Source organism: Enoplosus armatus, chromosome 5, assembly GCF_043641665.1.
Source record: "Enoplosus armatus isolate fEnoArm2 chromosome 5, fEnoArm2.hap1, whole genome shotgun sequence".
Taxonomy (NCBI): Eukaryota; Metazoa; Chordata; class Actinopteri; order Centrarchiformes; family Enoplosidae; genus Enoplosus; species Enoplosus armatus.
The window spans coordinates 3,266,259-3,292,868 of NC_092184.1; the positions used below are offsets into that span (position 1 = coordinate 3,266,259).

The following is a 26,610-nucleotide window of genomic DNA, read 5'->3' on the forward strand; positions in this document are numbered from 1 at the left end:
GACAGGATAGGACCGTTTACCCACGGCCCCTGACCTCCACCTCCAAACTCCAAGTCATTCCTTAACAAACACGCGCACACTCCCTTCCACTCATCAACAACCAGCACTGCGGGCTGATAAGGTGCTGCCCCCAGCTGTACGTGACAAAACCCTATTCTGCAGGACACCTGTCAAAAAGCTCTCTGTGATATTTTCAAATGAACGCAGCAATCAAATTAAACCAACGTGCAGAGCTTTTAATCGTAAGCCCACATGCTAAATAAATCGGGTTTGTACTGAAGGGACACTGGAACAGTGGATATTAACTAAGCACATTTACTCAGGCACTGCACTATTTGACCTGAGTGTAAAGTTCCATTTCGCTGCATTTCAGAGGTAAATTGTCCATTAATGTGAGAACTATAGTTTCCAGTTACTTTACCGAACACTTTCATACAAAACACGTCATTATATTACAAGATATGATGCATTGTTATAGGTGAAAATGCCCAATACTATATAGAGTATACAATTAGTTCAAGCTTGACCAGTTACAACATCTAAATGCTACTTGCATGTTAATAATAATATTCTAATGATGTATATATACAAACCTCTGCCTAATAACTACTTCTACTTAAAAAAAAACTTTAAGTATATTTTGATGCTAATACTTTTGTACTTTTACTTAAGTAAAGTGATTCATGTAGAACTTTTACTTCCAATGGAGTATCTTTTTTTTTCTGCAGGAAAACTGTTGCATAATGACTTCTGGGACTCTGGAGGAGTTTTGTCAGCTTGGGCTTGGAGAATTTATAACAGAAAGTCTGTGTTAAAGTGGGAGTGTGGAGTTTGAAAGATGTGGGTGTTAAACAGGCAGAGAGGGTCCAGCGAGAAGGTGCTGTCGGTTGCAGAGGTTCCACACCAGTCACTTAAGTCCAAGTCCAAGTCCAAGTCCAAGTCCTAAGCTTTCAAGCTTGCACGACATCATTGACTGCTGTCAGATTCAATGTGCATCTACTGTCAGGATCATTTATTGATTTGCTGCACACATTTTTAAAACTGAGTTTTTCAAAGGATCAGCTTTGGGCTTGGAGAGGATATCAAGTTACTCCAGGTCAAAAGGCTGAAGTCCAAGTGAAGTGATAAGTCTTTGCTGTTAAAGTCAGTGTTGAGTCTTTTTTGTTCTTCTTCTTTTTTTTTGTGACGCCACGCCTCGGATTGATTGCGTTCGGGGGAAGTGTGGGATCCAGCGTTTTTTGGAGCTTGACCCATACCAGAAACAGAGAGTCAGGATGAATTGGCCTCTGCTTTTACATTTTTTCACCATTCCTTTTTCCCTTTCTTTGTTTTTGGTTCTTAAAAGCCTTAAAAAAAACGTTATGGGAGCGCAATACTACATTTCTGGAATACCCCTTCACGGATGTGTCAAGGAAGAGAGGGCGCACATGGATTCACTTCATCCACAAAGATTCTGCTTCTGTTCAGCGTTTAGCCACAAAACGGCCCTCTGCTGGACCTGTCCCGGCTGACAGTTGCCTTGGCTGTTGCTCATCACCTGAGTACATTTTCCTGAAAACTATTCTCTTCTTCCTCCTGCGAAAAACAAAAGGTCACCCCCAGTCCAGCCCTGGGGACTGGCTCATGTTTAAAGTGGCCTTGTTTCCTGAAGTCATCCTCTCCATACTGTAGATTTTAAAATGAGAAAGGCTATAACGAGAAACCAGCTGGTTGGTCTTTAAAGGTCTTCAGTTGTCTTGTCAACAGTTGAACAGTGCACACTCTATCCACCTGAGCTCTGTGTGATGACTAAGAAGTTAATCTATCCCAAGTGATAGGCCTGTAAGATGTGATTAATTCGGATAGACGTGTATTACTGTACAAGTATTTTCAATGTCAGGCATGAGTACAGACAACTCTTTGTTCTAAAACTTAGAGACTTGACTGGAAACTTAGTTTTGAGAGCCAGAAACGAAGCAAGCCATCATTGAGTCACTTGTGCTGTTCAATAATCCCGTCAGCCCCCTGTTAGTCATGTTTCCAGCCATAAAAACAAAACGACTTAAAGCTGCACTAATCAATATTTTCATACGAACAATGGAACAAAGCGCTATGTGTATTGTGACGGGGGTCACTTGTAGTGATGAACCCACAGAGAATTATCAGCAGACTTTGCAGTTTCCCTTGGCTCGACAGGGCATTTCAGCGTTTTTAAGCTCATTGCTTTGGTTTTACAGCCTGCAACTTGTTTGTTTTGATTCACTCTCACCGCTCTCATCCACCCTGTTTCCACCATCAACCCACTGTACACTTCCTGCTCAGCACTAAACAGCAGGCGGACACAGTTAGCAACTAGCTGGTGAACATAGTGGGACATTTAGCAGCTAAAGAGTCAGATATATATATATGTATATATATATATATATATATATATATATATATATATATATCCCGTTAGCCTGCTGGATGTGTTGCCAATAGTTCACTAACGTTAACCATAATAACTTGATATGGTGATAATATGTCCAATAAATAAATGCAGCTTTAAAGTGTATTTAGACCAGTACAATGGAAAACAAAAAACCTTCTTTGATCCAGAGAAAAAGGAGAAAAAAGCAGAAGCAAAAGAGTCTATGATGACGGAGCTCCTTTTTAAACTGGAGAGGAAAAATGTATTTAATGAGAGTTAATGGCAGTTTACTATTTAACCTGAGTTACAGACAATTTTGTAGAGCTTTTTATCTTTCAACATAGCTACATTTATTAGCAACAACCACATGATGCTTATCAGTGCACTGTTAAAAAAGAAAGAAAGAATGGTCAATATTTCGAGAAGATTTCGAGTTTGGCAATTTAAGTTCATCCAATTTAGAATTTTTATTTTTCCCCCCACGTATTGTCCCAAGCACTATTAAATTAACAGCTGATGAGACTCCACTCAAGCAAGGCTGAAGGACCTGATGGTGTCAGCCCCAGGGTGCTTAAAGCCTGTGCCCCCCCAGCTATGTTAGAGTACTTCACCACGTCTTCAACATGAGTCTTCAGACATTCGTTCAAATGCTATTCAGCTTGCACACAGCTTACCCATCTCTCATTTCAAGAGAAAATGGAGAGTGTTAAAAAGTGATCTTGAAAAATGTCCAAATAAATCAGAATAAAGACAGAATAAGGAAATAAGAGTTTTATAATACGTTATTTAAACTGTATCTATTCATAGGTTTTTCTGATTGGTCAATATATTCATTGATTATAATACCGTAAAACTATAATTATTGCAGCGACACGTTTCAGGCTCCATACCAAATTACCTTTGGTTCTTAGGGGAACCCTTATGGTTTCCCAGGGTTCATGAAACTGTTGAGTCTCCATGAATAGCTGGAGCACGTGGGAGGCACAGAGATGCCATCTGTATACTGTTTGCTGGCGTCCATGCTTCTTCTCTCTACATAGAACCGGTCATTTTATACTCAAACCTTCCGTCCCAGAGTAAAACAGATGGACCACAAGAGTTAGATTTTCAGCAAGTTTATTTCAGTATAAGTGGTTTTTAAAACACCTCACACTGTTTTCTCCAAACATCTCATTGTTCTTGCAACCTCCGAGATAAGCAAGCAAGACATTAACATCTTCAAACATGGCCAAGTCCAACATGATCAAACTCTGTGCCCAACGACATTTTGAAGCAAACTAATTGACAAGAGTCGACAGTAAGACAAGTGGGGAGCAAAAGGTCACATAATAACCAATAATTATACTTTGTACATGTGTAAAACCTGACTAAAAAGGGACTAAGAGGCTGGCTTACAGCAGCCGACTCAGAAAGGAGCAGTGATCTGACAAAATGAACCAAATGCCCTAACAGTAACCTCCTCCTCAGACTCCTTAGCCTGTGTACGGGTCGTGTGTGTGTGTGTGTGTGTGTGTGTGTGTGTGTGTGTGTGTGTGTGTGTGTATGCATGCGTGTGCACTTGTGTTCTATCATACAAACAGTAAATTACATACAAACCCAACGTGTTCTAATAAGGCATTATGTGGCAAAACAGAAGATCAGAAAACAGAAACTCCACAGAGCAAAAAACAGCATTAATGCCAGAAAATCTGTTCTTAAGGCCAAGAAAACAGAACAAAGCACGTCATGAACAGGGTGAGGAGCCGCGTGGAATCAAGCTAAAGTCTTGAGGAAACCTTAAATGTCAGTACAGACACCGTTTACCGATCCGGGGAAGAAAGAAGAGTTTGTTGCTCTGGGTTAGTAAATTGGGCTTGGGTTGTAACAGCTAGGATTTGTCTGCAGAAGCCAGTCTACAGAGTAACAACAACAACAACAACAAAAAGTCTGTTGCCCGCGGGTTGAATGGGTTACAAATTCAGTATAGCGATAAGGGCAAAACCAGAGGGTGTGCATTAACGTCACAGGTGGTGATACTAGCATAATGAGCTGGGACAGTACCTTAATAAAGTACGGATATAAAATACATTCATGAAGACATCTTTACAAACAAAACACGAACAAGGTCAAAAGAAAGCAGAACACCATCAGTTCAAATGGCTCAAGCCGAGAGGCAAAACACAAATATCAGTTAATGGACTACAGTACAGAGTCAGGTGGGAGGTGGGGGGGGTGGGGGGGCATTTTTTGTTGATACATTTACGGGCGTGCAACAGTTAGATTCTGTATGTACAGAGAGACAAATACCCTCACGGGAAATTATCTCTGTCCTATCAACTGGTACTGATCACAGACTGGTCTCACTGTACTTATCCAGGGACCATCGAAATGACAAAAAAAAAAAAAAAAAAAAAAACGTGTTTTGCCACAGGTTTTGAAATCTGGATCTCAGCCTCCGCCCCAACACAATGAGGGTGAGTTGAGATTCGTGGCGAAAAAAAAAAAGAAGACATTTTTTAAAAATTCGACAGCAAAATCTCTTTCCGGAAACAGTGTCCCTGCTAGAGCCCAGTCACATCAACGTTTTGTAAACAGCTAATTTCAATTGATCAATTCAACTTGAAGATGCAAGAAGCTCCACATAAGAGACACTGCTTGGTTTGCAGACGTGAGACAGAGCCAATGCGTCTCTTGAAGAAACTTTCTGTCTGTTTAGTTGCCGAGCAATCTAGCTAGCCACTAGCCAGCTGGCATACTTTTTTTTAAATGTATTGTATGTATTTTTGCTAGCAGCTGCCTCCCTAGCTAGCTCGGTTGGCTGTTGTGGCTGCATAACACCGCTTAGCTTGCCAGCAACAAATAACTTGAAATGTGAAAACTGATCTAGACCAGCAGGCAAACTATTTCTGGAAAGACCAAGTGCAGTTGAAACCTCACAGACAGATATCTAAAAACCAAAAGGAAAAACATCACCAAACCACAACCACAGTTGTTTTTGTGATTTTGTTTGAACGTACCCTTAAAATCTTTTTCTAAACCAGATGGTGAGCCTGAACCCGACTATTCATCACGACTACTGACTAATAATCTGCGTCTGCCAGTCATTCCACCCACAGCTGATCCAGTACCTCTTCAAAACGTTTCTGTACCTATTCAACAGTAGATGGACAGTGCTGCCTAAGCCATGGTGGTGATGGTGGTGCTGCGCTGGTGTCCGCTCCGACACAGTTCCCTGAGAACCCACTTCCTCTACGACTACAGCTATGGCAAAACGCTGGGGACGATAAATTTGTGGTCCTGAATTATAAAAAAAAAAAAAAAAAAACTAAATACACATTTTACAGAATGATATGATGCAGCATTACAAGGAGAGGACATTTTAAGAGCCAATATTTACAGATAGTTCTGAAGATCTCGCCAACGCCGTGAGGGACTCTTTCCCCCCCTCAAAGCCAGGAATATTCTCGCATCGCGGTACATGTGTTGCCCCTACATACAGACGTACAACAGTGTGCTGGTGGTGGAAAATAAAGGTGTATCTGTGAGGACACTACATGGTGCCACTTAGTCAATCTAATCACTGAGCTGTTTGGTTGTAAAGACTTTGTTGACGCGTTTACAATAATCAACAGTTTCCAAACTGGCGATCATTCAAACAGACAATTCAGATTCTGCAAATGATGAAACATGATTCACAGTTAACTCAACTGCCTCACACTGGGCACCAAAGTTACATATACTGCTATAGCACACACTGTACTATTACCAAAATATGTAACTATAACTGCTCCGATATTTTCTATTTGTACATACTGTATACAGCATTTGTCTATATATTTGTATTCTTTTTTTTTTTTTTTCAATGTGTGTAATTTTTGCATTCTATATTCCAGTCTCTGGATGCTTATTTTGGCTTTAAGCAATGAACCACTCCTACGGATAGTGAGTTTGCATTACAGAATAGGGTCTCTCTTTCCCTGGCGCGCTCGACAAACTCAAATCCTTCACAGTTTGCTTCAGTGTCCACCTCTTCCTCACAGTCCTTTTCTGACCCCATATATATATATTTAATATTATAAAAAATAAGTTATTGCGCATCCAAAAAAAGTGCATTGTATATTTGAAAAATATCTCTTTCTCTCTTTACACTTTTCCATTTTTCTTCATGTTTCCTGCTAATAGGGGTGGCTTCCCAATCGACGGATTTGGGACGGCGGCGACGTTTTCCGCCTGTTTCCTCTTCACTCCATCGTACCGCGCCACTGACAGGGAGTGATGGGGAGTAAAAGGGGGAGTGGGTGCGGGGAGAAGAGAAGGGGAGAAGGGAAGAGAGAAATGGAGGTGATGGAGGGACGTCGTGCTACGCGATGACCATGGGAACGTCGTCTGAGAAGCCGCTGATCATGGGGGCATCTTCATCGTCATCTCCTTGAGAGGAAGAGAGGGAGGGGAGAGAAGAAAGAGGGATGCTTGAGAAAATGTCTTTGCTGTGGGAGTTAAAGCTGCACTAATCAAGATTATCTATAATGGATCACAGTGACTGCGTACGTTCTTAAAACTCCCAGTAATCCCTCAAATCTACAGTTCTCTTTGGCTCTGCAGAGTGTTTTGCTTCTTTAGTTTTAGTGTCTTTCAGCTCGTTGTTTTTGCTTTTCAGCCCACTTTTCTTCGCAAAAAAGCTCTGTTAGACCAAGTTAGCGACCAGCTTGTGGACTAGCCGCTAGTGAAGCAGCTAGCATCTAGCAGAGGTAGAAACAGCTTAAAAGACAGTGAATTTAGACTTGGATTCATCAGCTTGACATAAACACGTTCTAAATGCTAATGTTTCTCTGCGTCTACTGGATGTGTGATTGGACAATTGTTTGCTAAGCTCTTTATCGTATCAACTTCATAAGGTTATGTCATTGTTGTATTTCCAGCTTGTTCCGGTATCCCCCCAAAAAAAAGATCTGATTCGTTCAATCCCCAAAACCCCCACAAACAAAGTAGCACAGAGGTGAAGCATTATGGTGGTGTCCTGACGGTGGCAGACCATTGAGATTGAGAGAGATTTTGACTTTTCCTTCTGACATGACCTGTAATGTCTCTATGTCTCTCAAAGGGGAAAATACACAGTGTCTTTTTCAATTCAGGGGCCTAACTGAGTTGTCAAACAACATTTTGACAGCAGTTTGGGTAGATCGACTCGTGGGTAGACTAGTAGATAGAAGTAGTCATTTTCTGTCTGGCTGTAGTGAAGTTCAATATTGATCCACAAATGTGTTTGTTTTTTTTTCTCCATCTTGTTTAATACAACACATTTTATCACTGCAAGCCTTCTAATTGACATGAATTCTCAAACCTGAGGAAGCAAAAGAGGTAATGTTGTTCAGGGTGAAGAGTCTGCTCTCCTGTCAATGGTGATATGGTGCTTCCTATAATCTTCACGTAGTGCGACTGAAACTCCAGTTTTGAGGGGGAGATTAAAGTTTCCAGCAATATATCAAGCCTTTTCATAACAATGAAGATCTCAGCCGCGAGAGTCAGAGCCATAAAGTGTCTGTGTTCCTTTGGTTAGACAGACAGGTGAGCGACATTATAACTCAAGAGTCGTCACGTGAACAGTGATTTAGACTGACCGTCTCTGCTTGGAAAGTCATAAACCATAAAAAGTGAATTTCTGCTGTATGTAAAGAATCTTGAGCCATAAACCTTTTTATCTTCCTCTCGTTTCAGGCGGCAGCAGTTCTGAGATATATGGATCCATACGACACAGGGAGGTTCGCCTCTTCAGAATCTCTCCTCTAGTTCCCATGGAGCACGAAGGTGCTTTATCCACCTGTCAGTAGCTACGTTTCCATCCAAATGTAATACACCGACTTCTCCACCTCAGCCAAGCCTAAAAACTTTGCTTCACATTGTTTCGTATTTTTTGGCGTTCCCACATAAATAATAAAAACAGGTGGATGGAAACCCCGCCTAGTAACCCTAGCACTCCAACACCTGGAGTGCATAACCACAAACATATTTTTATCGTCTCACCCAGTTCATCCCCGGAGGAGAAGATGGCAGAGCCCAGGCGGGAGTTGTAATGGGAGTTTGCGAAAGCGGTAAAATTGTTCTGCAGTCGGCGGTGTCGGAGGTAGAGCGCCACCAAGCCGCCGCACACTCCGAGCAGCAGCAGGAAGAGGACCGGGACCACCACCGCCGCCATGTCTCCTGAGTGGCCCTCACCGCGGGAGGCGTCACTGGCCCCTGGACAGGTGGGGAAAAAGTATCATGTACAGTATGCATGGAAAGCAAGTCCATGTGTTTGTTTGTTTTTGTTTTTTTTTGCTACGGCTCATGTGTCAAAGTAAGTGTGTGTACGTTCCAGTACCTGCTGTCAGCTGGTTGTAGAGCAGTAGTGCGGGCTCCCCACACAGCTGACCGTTGAGCAGGCAGCGGGCCTGCACAGAGAAAGTGTAGTTGTGTGCCGCCAGCAGGCTGCTGATGCGGAAATAGGTCTCGGTAGTGTTTCCCAGGTAGGACGTCTGGTTTGTTGCACTGTCATACACATGCACTTCATACCCCTGTAAAACAACACAAAGCACCCAACAGAGCTTAAAATCATCACAAATGACGCTTCTTTTGGACTCACTGGGTTGTGACTGCTGCACTTCCGAGTCTTACACCTAGACAGGTACAGCTGTAGAACACAATAAAACCTGTGAGTAGGGTGAAAGATACTGGTCACTGGTGTCTCACCCTGCTCTCATTGAAGCCCTTCTCTCTGACAGCCAGGCTCTTCCAGAAGAGGAAAACGTGGTCTTTCTCTGTCAAAATTTTCAGGGCCTCAGGAGCTGGAAGAGGAACTGCAGCAGAGGGAGGATATTTCTTTAAGCAATACGTCCCTTTGTAAAGACGTGTGTGGTTTATGAACTTTCTTCCTATTAGGCGCTGCGAGTGTACCTGTGCTGAGAGTAAAGCTGGCCTCCTTGCTCATGTTGCGCAGGCGGACCGAGATGCTGTATCGTCCCCCGGGCTCCAGGCCTTTCAGCAGGTACTCCACTGTGTTGTTCTGGGTGGTCAGCTTGTAGTCCCGCTCCACCTTACGGATCACGTCCCGCACGTGGATCGCATATGTCTACAGATGCAGGGACAGCCAGAGAGAGGACAGGGAGACGCCAAACAACAACAACAACACACACACACACAAGGTTACAGGAATGTACATCATTCTGGTTGTTTTGTTTTTGTTATCCAGCTCTAGCAGGTATCCCGACACACACCCTCCTGGTGCTCATCATCATGTATCATCATCATCATCATCATCATCACAGTAACATGAGGCAGTGGTGTACCAGAGGTGTGTTTGGGGCGTCGTAGGGCGGCTGCCACTTCAGCGTGGCCTGTGTCTTGTCTACTAGCACGCGGTGGAGGTTCCTGGGTGGCAGCCTCTCGTTGGGGATCATTTTCACCACAGCGTAGTCAGAGGGAGGACCCAGGAAGGGAGAAAAGGCACGCACCTGAAGACATGCCGCAAAAATGACATTCATGACGGAGCGACGGAGCAGAGTCAGAAACAGAAAAGGCTTGGACCAGCATGATCATTTATTGACCAATATAATACCGACTTTCACACGGTGTGCGTTTATAATTACTGCACACTTTAATCAATACGACAATGGCTGTCTGTAGGAAGTAAATGCATCAATACATGGCAGACATGAACACAGCATATTTCTATTATCATTGGTTTTACTTGTGTCCTATAATGCCCTTTCGCTCCACCTGTAAAACCATGATTACATTTGCAAAGGAATGAACACAACAATTTCACATCAAAATGTTAAAACATGACAGAAAATACAGTATTAGTAGCTTTAATCAGCCGACTGTGTTGTTAGCTACATGTCGCTCTGTCAGTTGTCTATTTAGTGCTGCAACAATGCTGTCTGCTGTCTATCAAATCAAATTGAATATCATATTATTAATATTTAGACTGTTGCTGGGACAAGGGGGCATTTTCTAAATGCATCTTTGGCTGTGGGAACTCGTGATGACGTTTTTTTTAATCATTATTATGTTCTGACATTTTATGGATTGTTTTCTTAGCAAACACACATGCAGGCTTTCCAGCTACTTTTCAACATTAGTTCTAATACTGCGCACCTGTAGTTAAACACACTACAGTGCTTGAATTTAATTAATTCTTTAATAATGTAGCTTTGATCAACTGATCAACTTCAACTCCCACACCAGCTCACACACAGCTGGTGGCAGAGCCGAGGAGCAGATCATGGTTCCCATTTGAACCCCGCATTCGTCAAATTGCCCAGACGTCTCTCCTGAATTAACACTGGATTGATTTGAGCTTTACTGCACAAAAACTGAGGATAAAAACTTAGCAGTGCAGTGTTCGGCACAAACTCAAACATTACAATTCAAGACAACAAAAAAATCAGGACATTCCCACATCGATGGCGTCGGGTATTTGAGTGGAGTGAAACAGTCGGTAAAGAGCTTAGAGGAACACTCACCAAAAAGAGATACTGCTCATCACTGTCTACTGTGACTGTCAGGCTGAGTGAAGTGGTGCAGACCTTACGAGGACTGCGGTACAGGTCCAGGAAGGAAGTGGCGTAAAACACACCATACACCTACACACAAACAAAATGACCTCTTCAAATAAAGCAATGTGTACTCTAACAGATTGTATGTGAGCTGTTAGCAGTTTAGCTAAACACTTCCTGTACAGATAAAAACGATCCATTTTTAACACACACACACACACACACACACACACACACACACACACACACACACACACACACAAAAACACAGGTTGGGAATCACACACAATGCAATAATCTGTTGTACCTGAGCAGGTGGTCTGCTGACGGTCCAGCTGCAGTTCACAGCTGTCTGGTTGAGGGCTCTGACTTTGAGGGTAGGCCGGTCCGGCTGGGTGCCAGTGGTCTGATGATGGGACAGGGCGGTGGGACTGTCGCCTATACTGGTGTGAGCCCACACGGCCACCTCATACACCGTGCCCGCTGTCAGGTTTGTAGCTGGAAACAGACAAAATTACATTTGCAGATAAACACACGTGTTTTTTAACGCTTCAACGATCAAAACATGTCATCCACCTGGACAAAGGCTCGCACACAAACAAGAGTACCTTTGAGGACCCTCTCGCTGACTGTGTAGTTCTTGCTCTCCTTGACGTGGGTGTCAAACTGCCAGGACAGAATCACTTTGTACTGTTTTACCTTAAAGAAAAACCAAGAGGCCCATCGATCATGTTTAAACAGACATAGAGAAGACGCAAGCTTTTAAGGTCGCAAACTGGAGAGGTGTTTTACCTCATACTGGGAGTTGAAGCTGAAGGAGAGGCTCATGGAGTCTGCTGTGATGCTGTCAGCGATCACAGAGGGGGGAGGCAGAGCTGTAGCAGAGAAAGGGCAGGTCAAAGTGCTTTTTAATTCAGGTGGCTCACAAGCAAATGCATTCAGTGTGAGTCGGCCGTCTCGTCAGGGGCGGCATTCTAAATGATGGCAAATGATGCAAACTCAGCACTTCCTCCATGTGTTTCACATTAAAAGCCTCCCTGATTTCCAATCCCCTTCCTTCCACTGAAGGCATTTGTTTGGTGAAACATCTGGAGGAAATGATGAGTTTCATTAACAGCAGCTTAAAACTGTGAAGAACAGACAAAGTAGAAACAGAACAAATGAATTAGTGAGTGAAAACAGTATGTTATAAAGAGCAACAGTGTGCATGACTGTGTTACACAACTGCTAATTTTGTTTTCTTCCACCTTTTTTCCCCCCCGTCTATTAATTACTAGCTTTAAGTTGAGAATGTGTAATGTTTGAGAATGCAACTTCCTGCTACAGAGAACCTCAGCTTAAATGATAAATGATTATGGTTTTAAAGTACTTAAAAAAAAAAAAAAACTGTACCATTTACTGTACGAATTAATCTAGCTTAGCCATTTCATCGCTGGTCAGGCTATTTCTGGCCACTGGCGACTCAAAGACATGAACATCTGCACTCACTGACGGACAGGCAGAGACAGAGGCAGGAGATGGCAAACAATCCCGTCTGTACAACCTGACATATCTGCTAAACACCAGTAGGGGGCAGTGTCGGGGAGGTTTTCAAAACATAGTGTGCGTGACGATGTTTGGAGGAAGAAGTTACCTTTCTTAGGGGTGATGGATTTCACCTCGGTCCAGTTGCCCACGCCTCGACTGGTCACTGCTGCCACCTGGGAAGCATCATCACAGCAACGTCAACATTTAGACTCACTTTACTGTACATGATCACAACGTTACTGATTGTCCAAAACACATTTTTTTTAAACCCTTTCTTTCACCATTTTACCACAGTGCAGTTGTAAAAGGAATGCGCGTGTGTGTGTGTGTGTGTGTGTGTGTGTGTGTGTGTGTGTCTTACCCTGAACCTGTACAGAGTATCTGGCTGCAGCTCCTTCACCTCAGCGTTGGTTGTGATGCATCTCTGTGACATCCAATCAAGACTTCCTCGCTCACTGTACTCAACCTAACATAAAACACACACACACACACACACACACACACACACACACACACATTGAGACATACACAGTAGTTTCAGGCATGTGAAGGCAGAGGCATGAAATGTATAATCCATAAGCCAGTCACACCAAGAGTGTGACAGAACTGCTTTGTGTAATACATCATTGTCAAATTAAATGTGCTATGTGGAATAATTATGTGAGACCATACGGAAGGAGGATAAACATGCAGAAAGTGATGTTTGTGACTTTAAAGCATCTGTGATTGACAGAAAATCAGAAAGCGCAGTCTCCGCTGATGGTCTTCGTTTTGTTTTCTGACTAAAAATGAACATGCGGAAGAAACGGACTCACAATGTACTCTCTGATGAGGCCGTGTCCTTTGTCAGGAGGGCTCCAGGAAACTTCCACCGTCCCATCCTGCCCGTTATCACAAGACAGCTGCAGGTTCCTGGGTGGGTCGGGCACTACAGGACGCACATTCATTCATTCATCATCCAAAATATGAAGATGTGATAAAAAAATAAGGTATGTGACACGTATTGAGATGCTTTTAAAGTAACCTACGGTGTTACAGTTACGGCTGGGAGCAGCAACTTTAGATGGCTACCATTCTAAGTGTTAGTATAGGAGTATATGAATCGCAATACTCACGTCCCTCTGGTGTCCTGACTGTGATCACCTCGTTGGTCTTGTGCAGCTTGCTGAGACACTGAGTGAGCACCTTGACATGGTAGGTGGTGTCTGGTTTCAGCACGGTCAGTTTGTAGCTGGTCTTGTTGCTGTGAGTGTCCATAATGGTCCACTGCTGGGTGCCCACCAGCCTGAAGACAAAAGCACAAGATCAGCAAGGCCCGGGAAAGATATGGTGTCGAGAGCCTGGCCTAGAGGTGTTCGTATTTACGCAGACTTATATTCTTGGCAGGGTGGAGTAGCTGATGCTAACAGTTTTAATGATAATAATCAAATCAACTGCACTAGTGGGACTTTTTTTCAACACTGTCCAATCTATCAGTAAAACATTCAGCTGGTGCTAAGTGGCAGGTTACTCATGGCTCACCTGTAGTATACGAGGAAGTAGCAGGAGTCCAGAGGAAGGTTTTTGGGGCGAGACCAGGTCAGGGTGATGGCGCCCAAGAAGTCTGGTGTCCACTGGAGGTTCTGGACTTTATAGGCCAGGGTGTCAACTGGGAAAAAACAGGGAGAAACATTCCTTGTGGATTATAATGTCTGGAATGGCTCAGTGTAAATTTATGCACCACAAAGCCAGCAGGTGGCAGCCTTGCACTGCTTTCAAAATACTAAAGTACAATCCAGCACTAACGTAGAAATACTGGCATTTACAATAGGCGTGACCTTTAAAGGCTAATATTATCAAGCCATCCAACCCTAACAACTTGCATGTAACTTAAACACAGTTGGCAATGGTGAGAGTATTTGGGACCCACGGGTGCAGTTGTCCTCGTCGCTGTGGTCGGAGCAGTCCAGGAAGCCATCACACCTCTCACTGTCCAGTACGCAGGCTTCACCGTCAGAGCAGCGAGTCCCGTTAACGCAGAACAGAGGCCCGCGAGTGGCTGGAGAGAGAGAGAAAAGCTTTACATTATTGTTGTTGTTGTTATTGGATTACCTGCATCTAAATACACGGTTTCTGTACGCAGTGATGTGAAAAATTGGACTTGAAAATGATATTCTTTAGATTGCTTGTACTGTATCATGTTTTCTGCAGAAACATTACACATTTATTAATGAAATGAAAAATTGGCTATGCACAATAATGCACCTCTTGTGTCATCAGTGCCTAAATGTGTCAGCAAAAAACACTGCATCTAAATTGATATTAGTTGCTCAGATCTCATGTTCAGGTTGCGAAAGTTTTCAACTTATCAACGTTGTAGTAACAAAACCAGAACAGATCTTACTGGAATCTTAGTGGATTTGAAGGTGAATTCAAAAGGTTCGGTCTCGCACAAAAAACATTAAAGTTTCACTTTATTATCTCAATTGTTCACCGTTAAATCCAATACTGTTATCACGACACGAAATGTTCTTCTTGGTTATCGCTCTGGTTCTTTGTGCGTGTGATGGTGTCAGGTGAGTACAGCACGCAGGGACTCACGGCAGTGGGCTTCATCAGAGCCGTCCTGGCAGTGGAGCTGGCCATCGCAGCGCTGCCAGTCGGGGATGCAGCGGGGGGGTCGGCGGCACAGGAACTGACCCCGACTGCAGCGGCCAGGGGAGGGCGGAGGAGGAGGAGGGGCCTGGGTGGGTACTGGAGCCAGCGTCACAGAGCCATTAGCTGCTGTCAGAGAAATACAAAGCTTTTCTGTTTAATTGTACTATATTTTATTTAGGTTCATTCACTTTGGTTGACTGACATTTAAATCCCAATATATACTTTGAACATGACATGCAAACATGCACATGAGATATGAACCGCTACTTCTTTTGCAAAAAAAACCAAACAACCTGAACACGATCAACAGACGGAGGTGGTACCTGTGGGACATCCCAGCTCATCGCTGCCGTCAGGACAGTCAGCGTAGCCGTCACACACCCAGGTGTTGATGATACAAGCTCCAGAGCCACAGTGGAAGCGGTTGGGGGCGCAAGTAGAGGGACCAGGGGCTACAGTGTGAGGAGTAACGCCACCTACATGGGAGGAGATTCATGTTTAACCACCGGGGAGGACGGGCAGTTTGGCAATTCAGGCAAAGAAAACAACCTTTCCTGTTGTTCAGTAAATTTAGAAAAAAACGTATCCATGCTTTTATCTCCTCCCGGCTTGATTACAGCAACTCCCTGTGTACTGGAATCAGCCAGTCGTCCTCGTCCTGCCTGCAACTGGTCCAAAAATGCTGCGGCCAGACTTCTGACTGGTTCCAGGAAGAGGGACCACATCAGTCCTATTCTAGTCTCTCTTCACTGGCTTCCAGTAACAGTACTTTCAGATTGATTTTAAGGTTGCGCTGTTTGTTTTTAAAAACCTAAATGGATGACTCCCTCCTATATCTCAGACCTCCTAAGCCCTTGCACTACCTCCAGGCCCCTCAGGCAGTCAGACGTGGGCCTCCAGGCCGTCCCTCTCTCTAAATTTAAACACTGAGGTGACCGCGCTTTCGCAGTCACATCCGCCTAGACTGTGGAACAGCCTGCCCTTTTCAATCAGATCTGCCTCCTCCGTCGACGCCTTCAAGTCTCGACTCAAAACATACTCTTATACGTGTATCCTGTCCTGAATAGGCTGCTTGTATGCTGCGTTTGTGTTTTCTGTGTTTTGTTTATTTTTTGTTTGATTCCTTGTGATCCGTTTTTTTCTCTGCCTTGAAAAGCACTTTGGTCAGCTCCTGCTGTTTCTATATGTGCTTCATGAATAAATATGATTGATAAAAATATGAACACGGTACACTAAAGAACAGACAAATAGCATCCTGAGAGCATGTACAAGAGGGTATATAATATATAAACAACACAGACAAGCAGTAAATTGTTCATACAGTTCAAATCTTTTTTTTTTTAATTTGAAGTTTGGTTTGTGTTTAGTAAAATTGTACATGATCGCTTATCTTATCCTTATCTGCTAATCGCTAACTAAGCCAGATCCCTTTACAGAGACAATACAAAATGTATGTGTATGTATATCAGGTCGGCACAACAATATTTTTCCACTACATTTAGTGAATAGATGTTAATGGATGCCTTTAAAATATGTGAGATGCGTTTTTGTTGATAAATAATGGCATTATTGCCTTTAATTGATGGCTGATAGTGAGGGAGTGAGGGAGTGAGGGAACACAGAGGGTAGTTATTATTAATAACTTGATGATAACACATCACACCTAACCAAGTAGCCTGTACCTGTACACTGGGCCTCATCAGACCAGTCCCCACAGTCGTTCTCTCCATCACACTTCCACCACGTTGGAATGCAGCGTCCGTTTCTGCACTCATACTGGAAATAGCTAGAGCAGCCCGGGACCTCAGTGGGGGCAGCTGCAAACACACAATGCAAACGTTATCGTCAGAAACTGCTGCTGCAACGTAACCGCGCTTACTCGCTTTCCAGAGTAATCACCAGGATAACGGTAATTATTATTTATCTGTTATTTATTAAATATGTGTATACAGTGTATCCCACAGGCTTTAATAATAAACACTAGCTGTGCTGCGTGTCACTGTGTATGTCGGCAAAAACTCTTCATCCTCACCACAGTTGGCTTCATCAGAGTAATCCCCACAGTCGTCCATGCCGTCACACTTCCACTCCAGGCTCACACACACTCCGTTGGCGCACTGGAAGGTGTACGCGTCACACACTTTGCCAAACTCAGACGGCGTGACTGATGGGGACATTAGCAGGTTACAGAAAAATCAGTCCGTTGCACCGAAAAAAAACAAATATTATATATTACATTGAAGGTTTGAAGCAGAGTAGCAGTGACAGACAAACGGGTGCTACAGGATTAGTTTTGCACCCAAGAAAATATGTGACAGACAGAGCAGCTGTTAGATTGCTGCTGTGTAAACAGATCCAAAACACAGACACACAAACCTGATTCAATGAGTCACTGTTAACTTGCACAGGTGTGTGAGAATCAGGGGAAGTCCAGTAAGAACACACTTCCTTTCATGTTAACTGTTTTTGTCAGTGTGGTTCATTCAGCAGCTCTTATCTCACAATATAATCGCTGTTGGTTGATTCATAGTTTAGTTTTTTTATTATCAAAGGATTTATAGTTTCATCCATAGACCATAGTGTTCATATTTCTGATAAGTTTGGTTTTAATTAGTTATTTTAGGCTCTAAAAAGGGGGTGAGACGTCATGATTGACAGCTGTGATTGACTGTGGTGTGCTCGCGATTGGGGCGGGACTTCTTTCTATAGTTTTCTAAGGATCATACAAGCGTGTCACAAGCAGAGATTAAAGGATAAGAAACAGTCAATGGAGGGCTTTCTCAAATACAATACAGTGATAGAGTGAAAGTCAAGGCATCTTACCACATCCAGCGTACTCGGTGTCCTCATCAGACCCGTCTTCACAGTGTTTGATCCCGTCACAAACCAGGGACTGAAACAGACACTGGGCTCGGTTCTTACAGACAAACTCCATGTAGCGAGTGCACAGGGGGTCTGTGGGCGAAAGAAACCGCCATGCAAAGCGACTCATTATGCTCATGTTGTATGCAAAACCCTTTGCGGTGCTAAAGAAGCATAAACTGATGTTCTGTATGTTTTAAGCTATGCATTTTACAACACCCAAACGTGGCTTGCGGGGTTCAACAGGGCTCTATCGTTGGCCCATTCTTATTCTTCCAAAATATTCTCTGCAGAAACGTATTGGTAATAAGCCTTTCCATTGCTTTTCTATTACAAACACTGTTAACGTGGCAGTGGAACAGTCTGTAAAATCAGTTTAACACACAGGCATGCCTCATCTTCTACAGAAGAAATTATAATAAATCTATAAGTCACATTTTAGCTTCCCCTGGTTATTATCCACAGTTCACAGTTCATCCACAGTTAGCTCCTTGGAACATTATCTGACATTAAATGTTGATGCGCATGTTAAAGGACTGTGCACTGGAGCTTTCTGCAGTGGAGACCATTGGAGAAAATTAACTATGTTATCTATGTTCAGCTGACATAAAGGTCATTTACACCTTTATTTTCTCTTTTACTGTTACTCATTTGATTCTGTATCTGGTGACAACTGTGCGTCACAACCACTCACCGCAGTTGTGCTCATCAGCACCGTCTGAACACTCCTGGATCCCGTTGCAGTGTGCGGTGGCTGGAAGGCAGGTGTGATTGGAGCAGAGGAAGCCATTACACCGAGTTCCTTCTGGAAACACACAGAATAATGTGAATGAAATATTACTGCAAACAGAGAACCGCTGCTTTCGTGACTGTTGATGACTGCTACGATGTCCAGTATTGTTGTTGTAAGTGAGAGGGTCTATGAAAATGTAGATTTTTGATAGCTATTTTAACTATATGGCCAACACTATGCGTGTGTGTCTCAACTTGCCACAATTTTGGGGGTCTTCGTCCGAGTCATCCTGGCAATCGTCATCACCGTCACACATCCAGCGCTGTGGTATACAGTGACCTGTGTGACACTGGAAGCTGCTGGCCTCGCATGTGTGGTGGCCCACTAGGGTCAAACACAGGGTGATTAAAGGCTTGGAGGAGCTGGCGAGACAGAGAGTTGCCCCACAGATGACAACATTAAACCCCTTTAATCTGAAATCATGATTCCAACTGCAACACACACTCATGCCTCATTTCCACTGCATGGTACGGTACGGCTTGACTGATCTGGAACCAGTCTTTTTTGGTTTCCCGTTGGCAAAAGCAGTGGATAGTACCTGGTATTTTTTTTTGGTATCACCTCGGTTGAGGTTCTGAGCTCGCTGAGCCGATACTAAAAGACCACTGCATACCACTGATTGGTCAGAGAGAATCGTCACTTGCATGAATCGGGGGCATCGCTACCATCAAAAGCGACTGCAGTTTTTTTATTCATTCGACCCAGATTTTAAGAAATGGCAGCCTGCAAAATATCGCCGTGGTCATGTGACGAAATACAGATGTTCCTTTGTTTGGCTGCCGATGAAAGCATCCAGCAAAAGTGTCGAGTTGATGATGATGATGATGATGATGATGATGTTGCTGCGGCAGTTTCACGCGGCGTTGTTATGGCGATCAGCTAAGAATTTTGCCTAGATTTAGGGGGTACTATCTGCAGTGGAAAACAAAATCAAGAAAAGTACCTGGTACTAAAAGCGAGCCGAGCCGTACCACGCGGTGGAATTGAGGCTTTCGTGCAAGTGGTAATGCTTTGAAAGCAAACACACATCTTTACCATTACAAGTAAAAGTAAATACACACAGAGCAGTGGATTTGTATTAAAAGAGGTACATAAATAATCATACTGTTCGTGCAACAGCTTTATTTCTTATGATGTATCATCGTGTGGTCAGTAACACAGTCGTCCGTCACCTGTGCAGTTGGCCTCATCCGACCAGTCTCTGCAGTCATTGTCCCCATCACAGCGCCACGCCTCTCGGATACAAACACCTCGTGCACATGTAAACTCTCCTGGGCCGCACTGGTGAGACTCTGAGAAGTGCATCGACAACACAGTTAGTGCTTGCAGAAATGACTGCATTTCCACTGCTGTCACTGGTGTCACAGCAAAACCAAGAACTTGTTATATGGGTCCGTCTGGCTTAGATGGACTTTAAATTTAGAAATATAAGATAAAAAAAAAAAGAGATTTCTTATTACACTATACTTATACTTCAGCTTATAGAGAGTGTTTTAGACCCCAATAAATGTTATGTACAAAATGTATGCGGTACTAAACTAGCATAAACTAAAATAACTTTAAAATACAACTAAATAGCAATCTGGTAAGCTAGATTTGGTCCAGACATATTCTCCTGAAACATGCTCTGACTCAGATACTTTGCCTAAAAGCACCTGTAATAAGCGTGGTAAGCCTTTTCACAGTATTTCCATTACAAACCTATTTAATGTGGCATTGGGAATAGCCTACAAAATCCTGTTAACACCCAGCTATGCCTCCTTTACGCTGAATCGACCTCTCCTCACCTCTGAAAGTGCATTTCAAGCTACAGCACGATTCCAAGAATTTCCTTCAAATTCTAATAAATCTTAAAGTGTTATTTTCAGTTCCCTCTCTATTTACCACAGTACATAGGGAAATGGCTAAAATCCTCAGCCACATCTGACAGTAAGTGAACCTTTGACGTGTAACTCAAAGAGGATTGTGCACTTGTGCTTTCTGCAGTTCTGTAGTTTTGAGAAAATGAAACCTTTGTTCAGCTGACACGAAAATCCTTCAAACTTCCATTTTACTCTTGCCAAGATTACTATCATTCTTTAGATTTTTTGAGTCATTCTATCCATCTAATAATGTCATGTATGTAAAAATGTTCCTCTTCATTTTGTTGCTTATTATCATCTCTTACCACAGTGGTCCTCATCACTGTTGTCTCCGCAGTCGTCTTCATGGTCACATTTGAAGGCTAGAGGGATGCAGGAACCCGAGGCCACGCAGCGAAACTGGTTGGAGGGGTCACAGGTCGTAGTGGCTAAAATTTGGATAGGAGACAAACGAGGACAAATAAATATGTGTAGTTCTTTATGTAGAACCAGCCTTTTCATTTATCTACATAATGAGAAAAGAGATGTGGCTTAATACTCACGACACTCCTGTTCGTCACTCATGTCTCCGCAGTCGTTGTCGCTGTCGCACTTCCAGATGCTGCTGATGCAGCGGCCGTTAGAGCAGCGGTACTGGTTGGGCAAACAGCTGTGCTCTGATTGGAGGAAAGAAAGGATCACACATTGCGACCACTACTCATTTCCAACAGAGACGAGATCATCATCAAGATGCGGCTTTTGTCTCACCGGTCTTGACGCAGGTGTTGTTTTGGAGCTGGTAGCCTGTGGGACACTGGCACTGCAGCTCTCCGTTGGGCATGGTCACGGTCGGGGCGCCGTCTGGGCAGACACAGGTGTGTCGGTGGCCGGGCTGAGGCAGACACAGCAGGCTGCACGGCTGATCGGCACAGGCATTGTGGCCTGGTGGACAAGAGATCCAGGCCTCAGTTGGAGCATTAATACAGTGATGTTTCAAAGAGTTTTGAAACTCTCCAGGCAGTAATCCTGATGGGTCATTTCTACCTGTAATCTACTATTTGCCCGAATTAAGATTGTGTTTGTTTTTAACTTTGTGTCTGAAACTGAAATCTAAAATCGCAAACAGGCCGAGTTACTTAAAATAAAATCTCACTGATTTCATTTCTCACTATTTCTGCTAAGCTGTCAAACTTTCTGGACATGACTGCAGTCTCTGTTCCTCACCTCTGTTCTTCCCCTTATAGAAGATCTTGAGGTCCATGACTCCAGTTAGTCTGCCAACAATCAGCTCATTGCTCGGGGAACCAGCTTTTGGAGCTTTGAATATCCCCATTCTGGACCAGTCGTCCCAGTACAGGTCATTCTGAAACCAGCGTCCAACACAAGCTTGTGAAAATTCACTTACACATTCGACATTTTTTTTTAAATCTGATCCTTGACTGGAGAAAAGTCTGTAAATTGGACATCTATTGTATATACGGTCTCACCTTGAAGACGGCGATGGCGTATGGGTGGGGCAGCCCCTCCATGAGAACGCTCCTCTGGCCCCCGCTGAAGTCAGCCCTCTCGATGCGGTCACTGTAGGCTTCAGTCCAGTACAGCCAGCGGTCGTCAGCTGTGATCCCGTTGGGCCAGCGGACGCCCTCGGACACGATGCAGGACACGTTGGTTCCATCCATGTAACTCCGGTAAACACCAGCCGCTCGGTCTCCCCAGTCAGTCCAGAACATCAGACTGTGGGACGTATACAGTATGAACTTAACTGGAACTTTTCACTGAATTCAGACTTATTATATTGGTGTATTGTTTAATTGTCATAATGAAAAACACATCTAATGAGCTAAGCATTAGTACGGACACCTGTTTGTCTATATATAGTCTAAATCTGCCAAGGCTGCACTTTGTGACACAGGTCTTTAACAAAACATGCCACCTACAAGTGGTAAAAGGAATTTGGTAATTTATGTAATACATTATCATGGAGATTCATCAAATATTTGATCAAAGGCTGTACCAATGTCAGATAATTTACTCCCAGCCTGGTCTAAGGTTCCTCCTTCCTTACAAATAGACAAACAAAAATGCCTCCTTTTACCAAAATAAGAGTTCACTTTCTGACTAAAGCAAAAAGAGAACAAGGGAAAACAAAATAAATGAGGGAATAAACCACAGTGTGGTAAGTCATCTTAAATAAAAGCAGAACCACATTTGCAGAAGTGGGACCTGCTCTTTGCTATGCTTTGCTATGAAATGAACTGCCTCAGAAATCATTTACTTAAATGTAGTTAATTTTTTAAAGTTGGTTTAAAGTGGTTAAAAGTCCCTCCAATCAGCTTTAGAGTGATAGTAGGTTTTAATCCTTTGGTTTGGTTTGGTTTCTGGTGATGCAGCAACCAAACCACAGGACACACACACACACACACGTGTATATATGTATACATTTGGATTGCAGATCGTACAGTGATGTTAAGGTTAAGTGTTAGAGAATGCATTATGACAGACAGTCCTCATAGGTACAGAATTACAAACCTGTGTGTGTGTGTGTGTGTGTGTGTGTACAGTTACCTCTCTCCAGGCAGCAGAACCAGAGCTCTGGGATGTTCCAGGACAGAAGAGTTGAGCAGAGTGTGACGCAGGTCGCCTTCAGGGTTAGACACCTTCCAACACAACAACAGTGAAGCTTTTCAGAGGTTCATCGATTTCACTTTTATACCTCTGCTAATCTTTGGATGGCAGAACAAAATTAACTGATTAAATAAATGTTAAGTCTGGATTAGTTTAAAGAACAGTCCAGATGTGTCTACAGCACAGTGTCCGGAGTCCTATACACTTCCTGTATTTACCAGTGTTAATCACATATACAAAACACACACTTCCATACCTCAATTTTCTGCGCTCCAGCGTCAACCCAGTACAGCAGTCTACTGATAGGGTCAAAGGTCAGAGCCTCCACATTCTGCAGATCTTTCCTTACTACGACCTCCTGGCCGGTACTGCCGTTCAGACACAGACGCTGCAGGAGAAAGGAGAAAGGCAGCTGAAGGTTAACATTAATAGGACATTGTGGTACCTCGGTAAACAAATGAACAAACACGTGAACTGCTCTGATCACTCTGTTGGTCTGGTTGCCTCCCTGACCTGTATGGTGTCCAGTGAGATGTCGGCCCAGTACAGGCAGTTCCTGTCATAGTCAAAGTCCAGAGCCACAGCCTCCCTGAGGCCGGACAGAGGCAGGGCCTGGTCTGTGCCTGTGGCCAGGTCGTAGCGATGGATGGAGTTCCTCACCGCGTACAGGATGAACTCGTTACTCTCTGAAAGAGCACAGGAGACATGACTGATGGGGGAAAAACACTTGGGTACACACTTGGCCTACATATGTAATCACATGTAACGGTAACATTTAAGAGCAGTGATCAAGTGATCACAAGTTTAATCAAATGTATGCTCAGAGCCCCATTGTCCATTCTTTAAAAAAATTCATTCAGTAATGTTATTCAGCAAAAACATGTGATTTTAATATCTTCAGAAGCAATTAACATGTAAAAATAATAACTATCTAATATATGACCACATATAAATATGTAAATAAAGATGAAATAATAGGAAATTGCCTGAAATGGAGAAAAAAAAAGAAAATCACACTGCAGCAGGAGAGGAAGCCTGCTGCTGGTTGATAAAAGCTAAGAACTGATGAATACAAAATAAAAAAACTCAACAACTAAAAACGTATTATGAAATGTATGTGCAATATTTAACCCATTTTTAAGAAAGAAACAAGAAAGCAGCTGCTGCAATTATAAACGTGCTTCAGCTAAGCTATTATTCCCAATGACACAACTCACTTCTGTCTCTGTACCATGTCGGATATACAGTACTCTTAAACAGAGAGCGAATATTTCGTCAAAAGAGTCAAAAGTCAAAAGAAATTGGATAAATAGCTTTGATTCTTGAGTAAAAGTGAAGCATTCTTAGTTTTTTTCTTGATGAATATGTATCCAGTTTCTTGGTTAAAATGACATATTCCCTAAAGTCCAACAGAACATGTTACTTTAACCTCAGTTTTCTAATTTTTCATTGGTACTTCAGTCATTTCTATGATTTTCACTTTTAGTATAAAACTGCCTGATTCTAACCTGCAGTATTTTGATACATAGGATAAGAGTTATTATGTGATTCACTTGCATCACCCAGTCTTCAGTTAAAAGAGTTTGCTTCAGCAATATGATAATTCCATTAGTTCAGGGAGCTAAATTATACAACATGACCAGGAAAAACAATCCCAGACAGATGGGAAAGACGCCAACTTGAAAACTTCAATGGTAAACTGTAAAATGCCAGATTTGGGCACAAGGGACGGCTGCACCGATTCCTGTCATTCTGGTAAACCTCACCCAGTCCCTACACATCCCCCAAGCCAAAAGCTCATTTTGTATGTTTCAATATCACAGAACTTTCTCACAGAAAATATTATGATTTTGTACAAATCAACTTCCCCCCCTGCAGAGATTTAATAACGTGGAGGTTTACCTCCGACAGGACAAGGCAGCATCTCTCCATCCAGTCTGGACTCCACATCTCCGCCACTACAGCTGTCGCCTGGCACCTTCCTGTAGCTGCAGCAGGAACACAAAGAATTTCCCTCAGTTCGACACTTGGTGGTGCTCTCACCCAACACAGCAGTTCTCTCCATAGAAGTAATAAACCAAAGAGAACAAAGGCTGGGTTGCATTCGGGGGAATTCTTGGGTAATTGCAATTAATGACAATAATAAAAGGCGAGGACTGTAGTTCCTAATTATCATGTTATGAGCACAAGGAGTGCAAATTTCAAAAACCACAATGTGATACAGGTTTAAATAAAAAAACAAATAACAGATCATTGGGATATATCAAACAAGGGAATTAAATGTTTTTACTTCAAGCTCAGGTTTCACTTTCACTTCTGTAATCTTGTCATGTGTAGTACGACAGTTTTAGGGAAAAAAAAAAAAAAAAAGAAACAAATGCCACATAGGGTCCATGGATTTAGATATAGTCAAACAAAACCTGACCAAAGGTCAATAAAAAGCTTGCCATATGAAAACTCATGTAAATGTGAATCCACTTATGCTACCACACGAAATAATCCCAGGCTGCACATTTCTGCACACCAAAGTCAGATAACAGCAGCTTACCCTTTGCTGCGGCGGTAGGTGGTACCGACAGGACACGGCACTGGAGGAGCATAGAGGTCACCTAAGAACTCAGGGTCGGGGACACACACCTGCAGAGACAAGTCTTCACTCAGCTTGAAGCCGTAGTCACTGGAAGGTGGAGGAGGTGGAGGAGGATGGCAGAAAAAAAAAACAACAACAGCCAGTTAGCTTCTGCCCTGTGATTAATGGCAGCACCTGATGTGCATTTTCAAACAGACTCATTATGAGTCATTGATGAGTGCTCCAGGAGCGATAAAAATGTGCCGAGTCGGCTTAAACCCACGTATTGGTCTGCCAGTATTGAAATTTAATTAAGAGTCAGATATCAGCCACATTTCTGTTACTGCGAGGTATTTTATGTCGACAAAACCGTGTGAGATCAGCTCATTCTCGGTGGAAAACTGAGCTTTTAAAGCCACTAAACACGTCCTCAGTGTTTTGTGCGCGTGCGGGGGCCCCCTAACCATTCGTAGTCCTGGCGTGTGCAGGAACAGTTCGAGATGGTGACGGGCCGGTCAAAGTCCTCTCCGTTAAAACACGTGGCGTGGGGGGCTCGCCTCTTGAACGTTATCTCTCTGCCCAGCAGACACTCGTTGCCGTGCTCATCTGACGGGGACCAGCGCTTGTAGTCGGCCTCAGAACACGGCACACCTGGAGAGAGAAACAAAAGAAGAAAAACTACAGATATTTGACGTTGACGAGGGACTCACGACTTGCTTGCTAACGTTCCAGGCGGTCCATTTGTCAATCGGTCTTCCATTTCTTTCTCCTCTAGCTCTGTAGAGGACTTTCAAGTGATGAAACACTCCTTCTAGAAGCCTTAATTAAAACCACTCTTACTAGTATAGGTTTAG

The 26,610-nt window shown here is 43.2% G+C and overlaps 1 protein-coding gene across 1 annotated transcript in view; it reads right to left on the reverse strand.

The window, feature by feature from the left end:
• Positions 1-6,504: 6,504 nt before the first annotated feature.
• The window catches only part of sorl1 (sortilin-related receptor, L(DLR class) A repeats containing), a 72,894-nt gene continuing 52,788 nt past the window's right edge, over positions 6,505-26,610 (reverse strand). The window contains exons 14-48 of the mRNA XM_070905471.1: positions 26,221-26,407; positions 25,736-25,864; positions 25,090-25,175; positions 23,701-23,873; positions 23,444-23,575; positions 23,128-23,219; positions 22,050-22,296; positions 21,787-21,925; positions 21,331-21,504; positions 21,126-21,239; positions 20,889-21,011; positions 19,894-20,013; positions 18,920-19,045; positions 18,623-18,733; positions 17,890-18,021; positions 17,099-17,230; positions 16,749-16,883; positions 15,390-15,542; positions 15,010-15,192; positions 14,339-14,467; positions 13,951-14,077; positions 13,545-13,714; positions 13,245-13,357; positions 12,791-12,895; positions 12,536-12,602; positions 11,695-11,777; positions 11,511-11,601; positions 11,210-11,400; positions 10,870-10,989; positions 9,691-9,855; positions 9,299-9,473; positions 9,095-9,201; positions 8,727-8,919; positions 8,390-8,602; positions 6,505-6,796 (exon numbers count right to left, since the gene is read on the reverse strand). Coding sequence (XP_070761572.1) covers positions 6,729-6,796; positions 8,390-8,602; positions 8,727-8,919; positions 9,095-9,201; positions 9,299-9,473; positions 9,691-9,855; positions 10,870-10,989; positions 11,210-11,400; positions 11,511-11,601; positions 11,695-11,777; positions 12,536-12,602; positions 12,791-12,895; positions 13,245-13,357; positions 13,545-13,714; positions 13,951-14,077; positions 14,339-14,467; positions 15,010-15,192; positions 15,390-15,542; positions 16,749-16,883; positions 17,099-17,230; positions 17,890-18,021; positions 18,623-18,733; positions 18,920-19,045; positions 19,894-20,013; positions 20,889-21,011; positions 21,126-21,239; positions 21,331-21,504; positions 21,787-21,925; positions 22,050-22,296; positions 23,128-23,219; positions 23,444-23,575; positions 23,701-23,873; positions 25,090-25,175; positions 25,736-25,864; positions 26,221-26,407 — 4,805 coding nt within the window. The 3' untranslated portion in view covers positions 6,505-6,728. The remainder of the gene's footprint in view (positions 6,797-8,389; positions 8,603-8,726; positions 8,920-9,094; positions 9,202-9,298; positions 9,474-9,690; positions 9,856-10,869; positions 10,990-11,209; positions 11,401-11,510; positions 11,602-11,694; positions 11,778-12,535; positions 12,603-12,790; positions 12,896-13,244; positions 13,358-13,544; positions 13,715-13,950; positions 14,078-14,338; positions 14,468-15,009; positions 15,193-15,389; positions 15,543-16,748; positions 16,884-17,098; positions 17,231-17,889; positions 18,022-18,622; positions 18,734-18,919; positions 19,046-19,893; positions 20,014-20,888; positions 21,012-21,125; positions 21,240-21,330; positions 21,505-21,786; positions 21,926-22,049; positions 22,297-23,127; positions 23,220-23,443; positions 23,576-23,700; positions 23,874-25,089; positions 25,176-25,735; positions 25,865-26,220; positions 26,408-26,610) is intronic.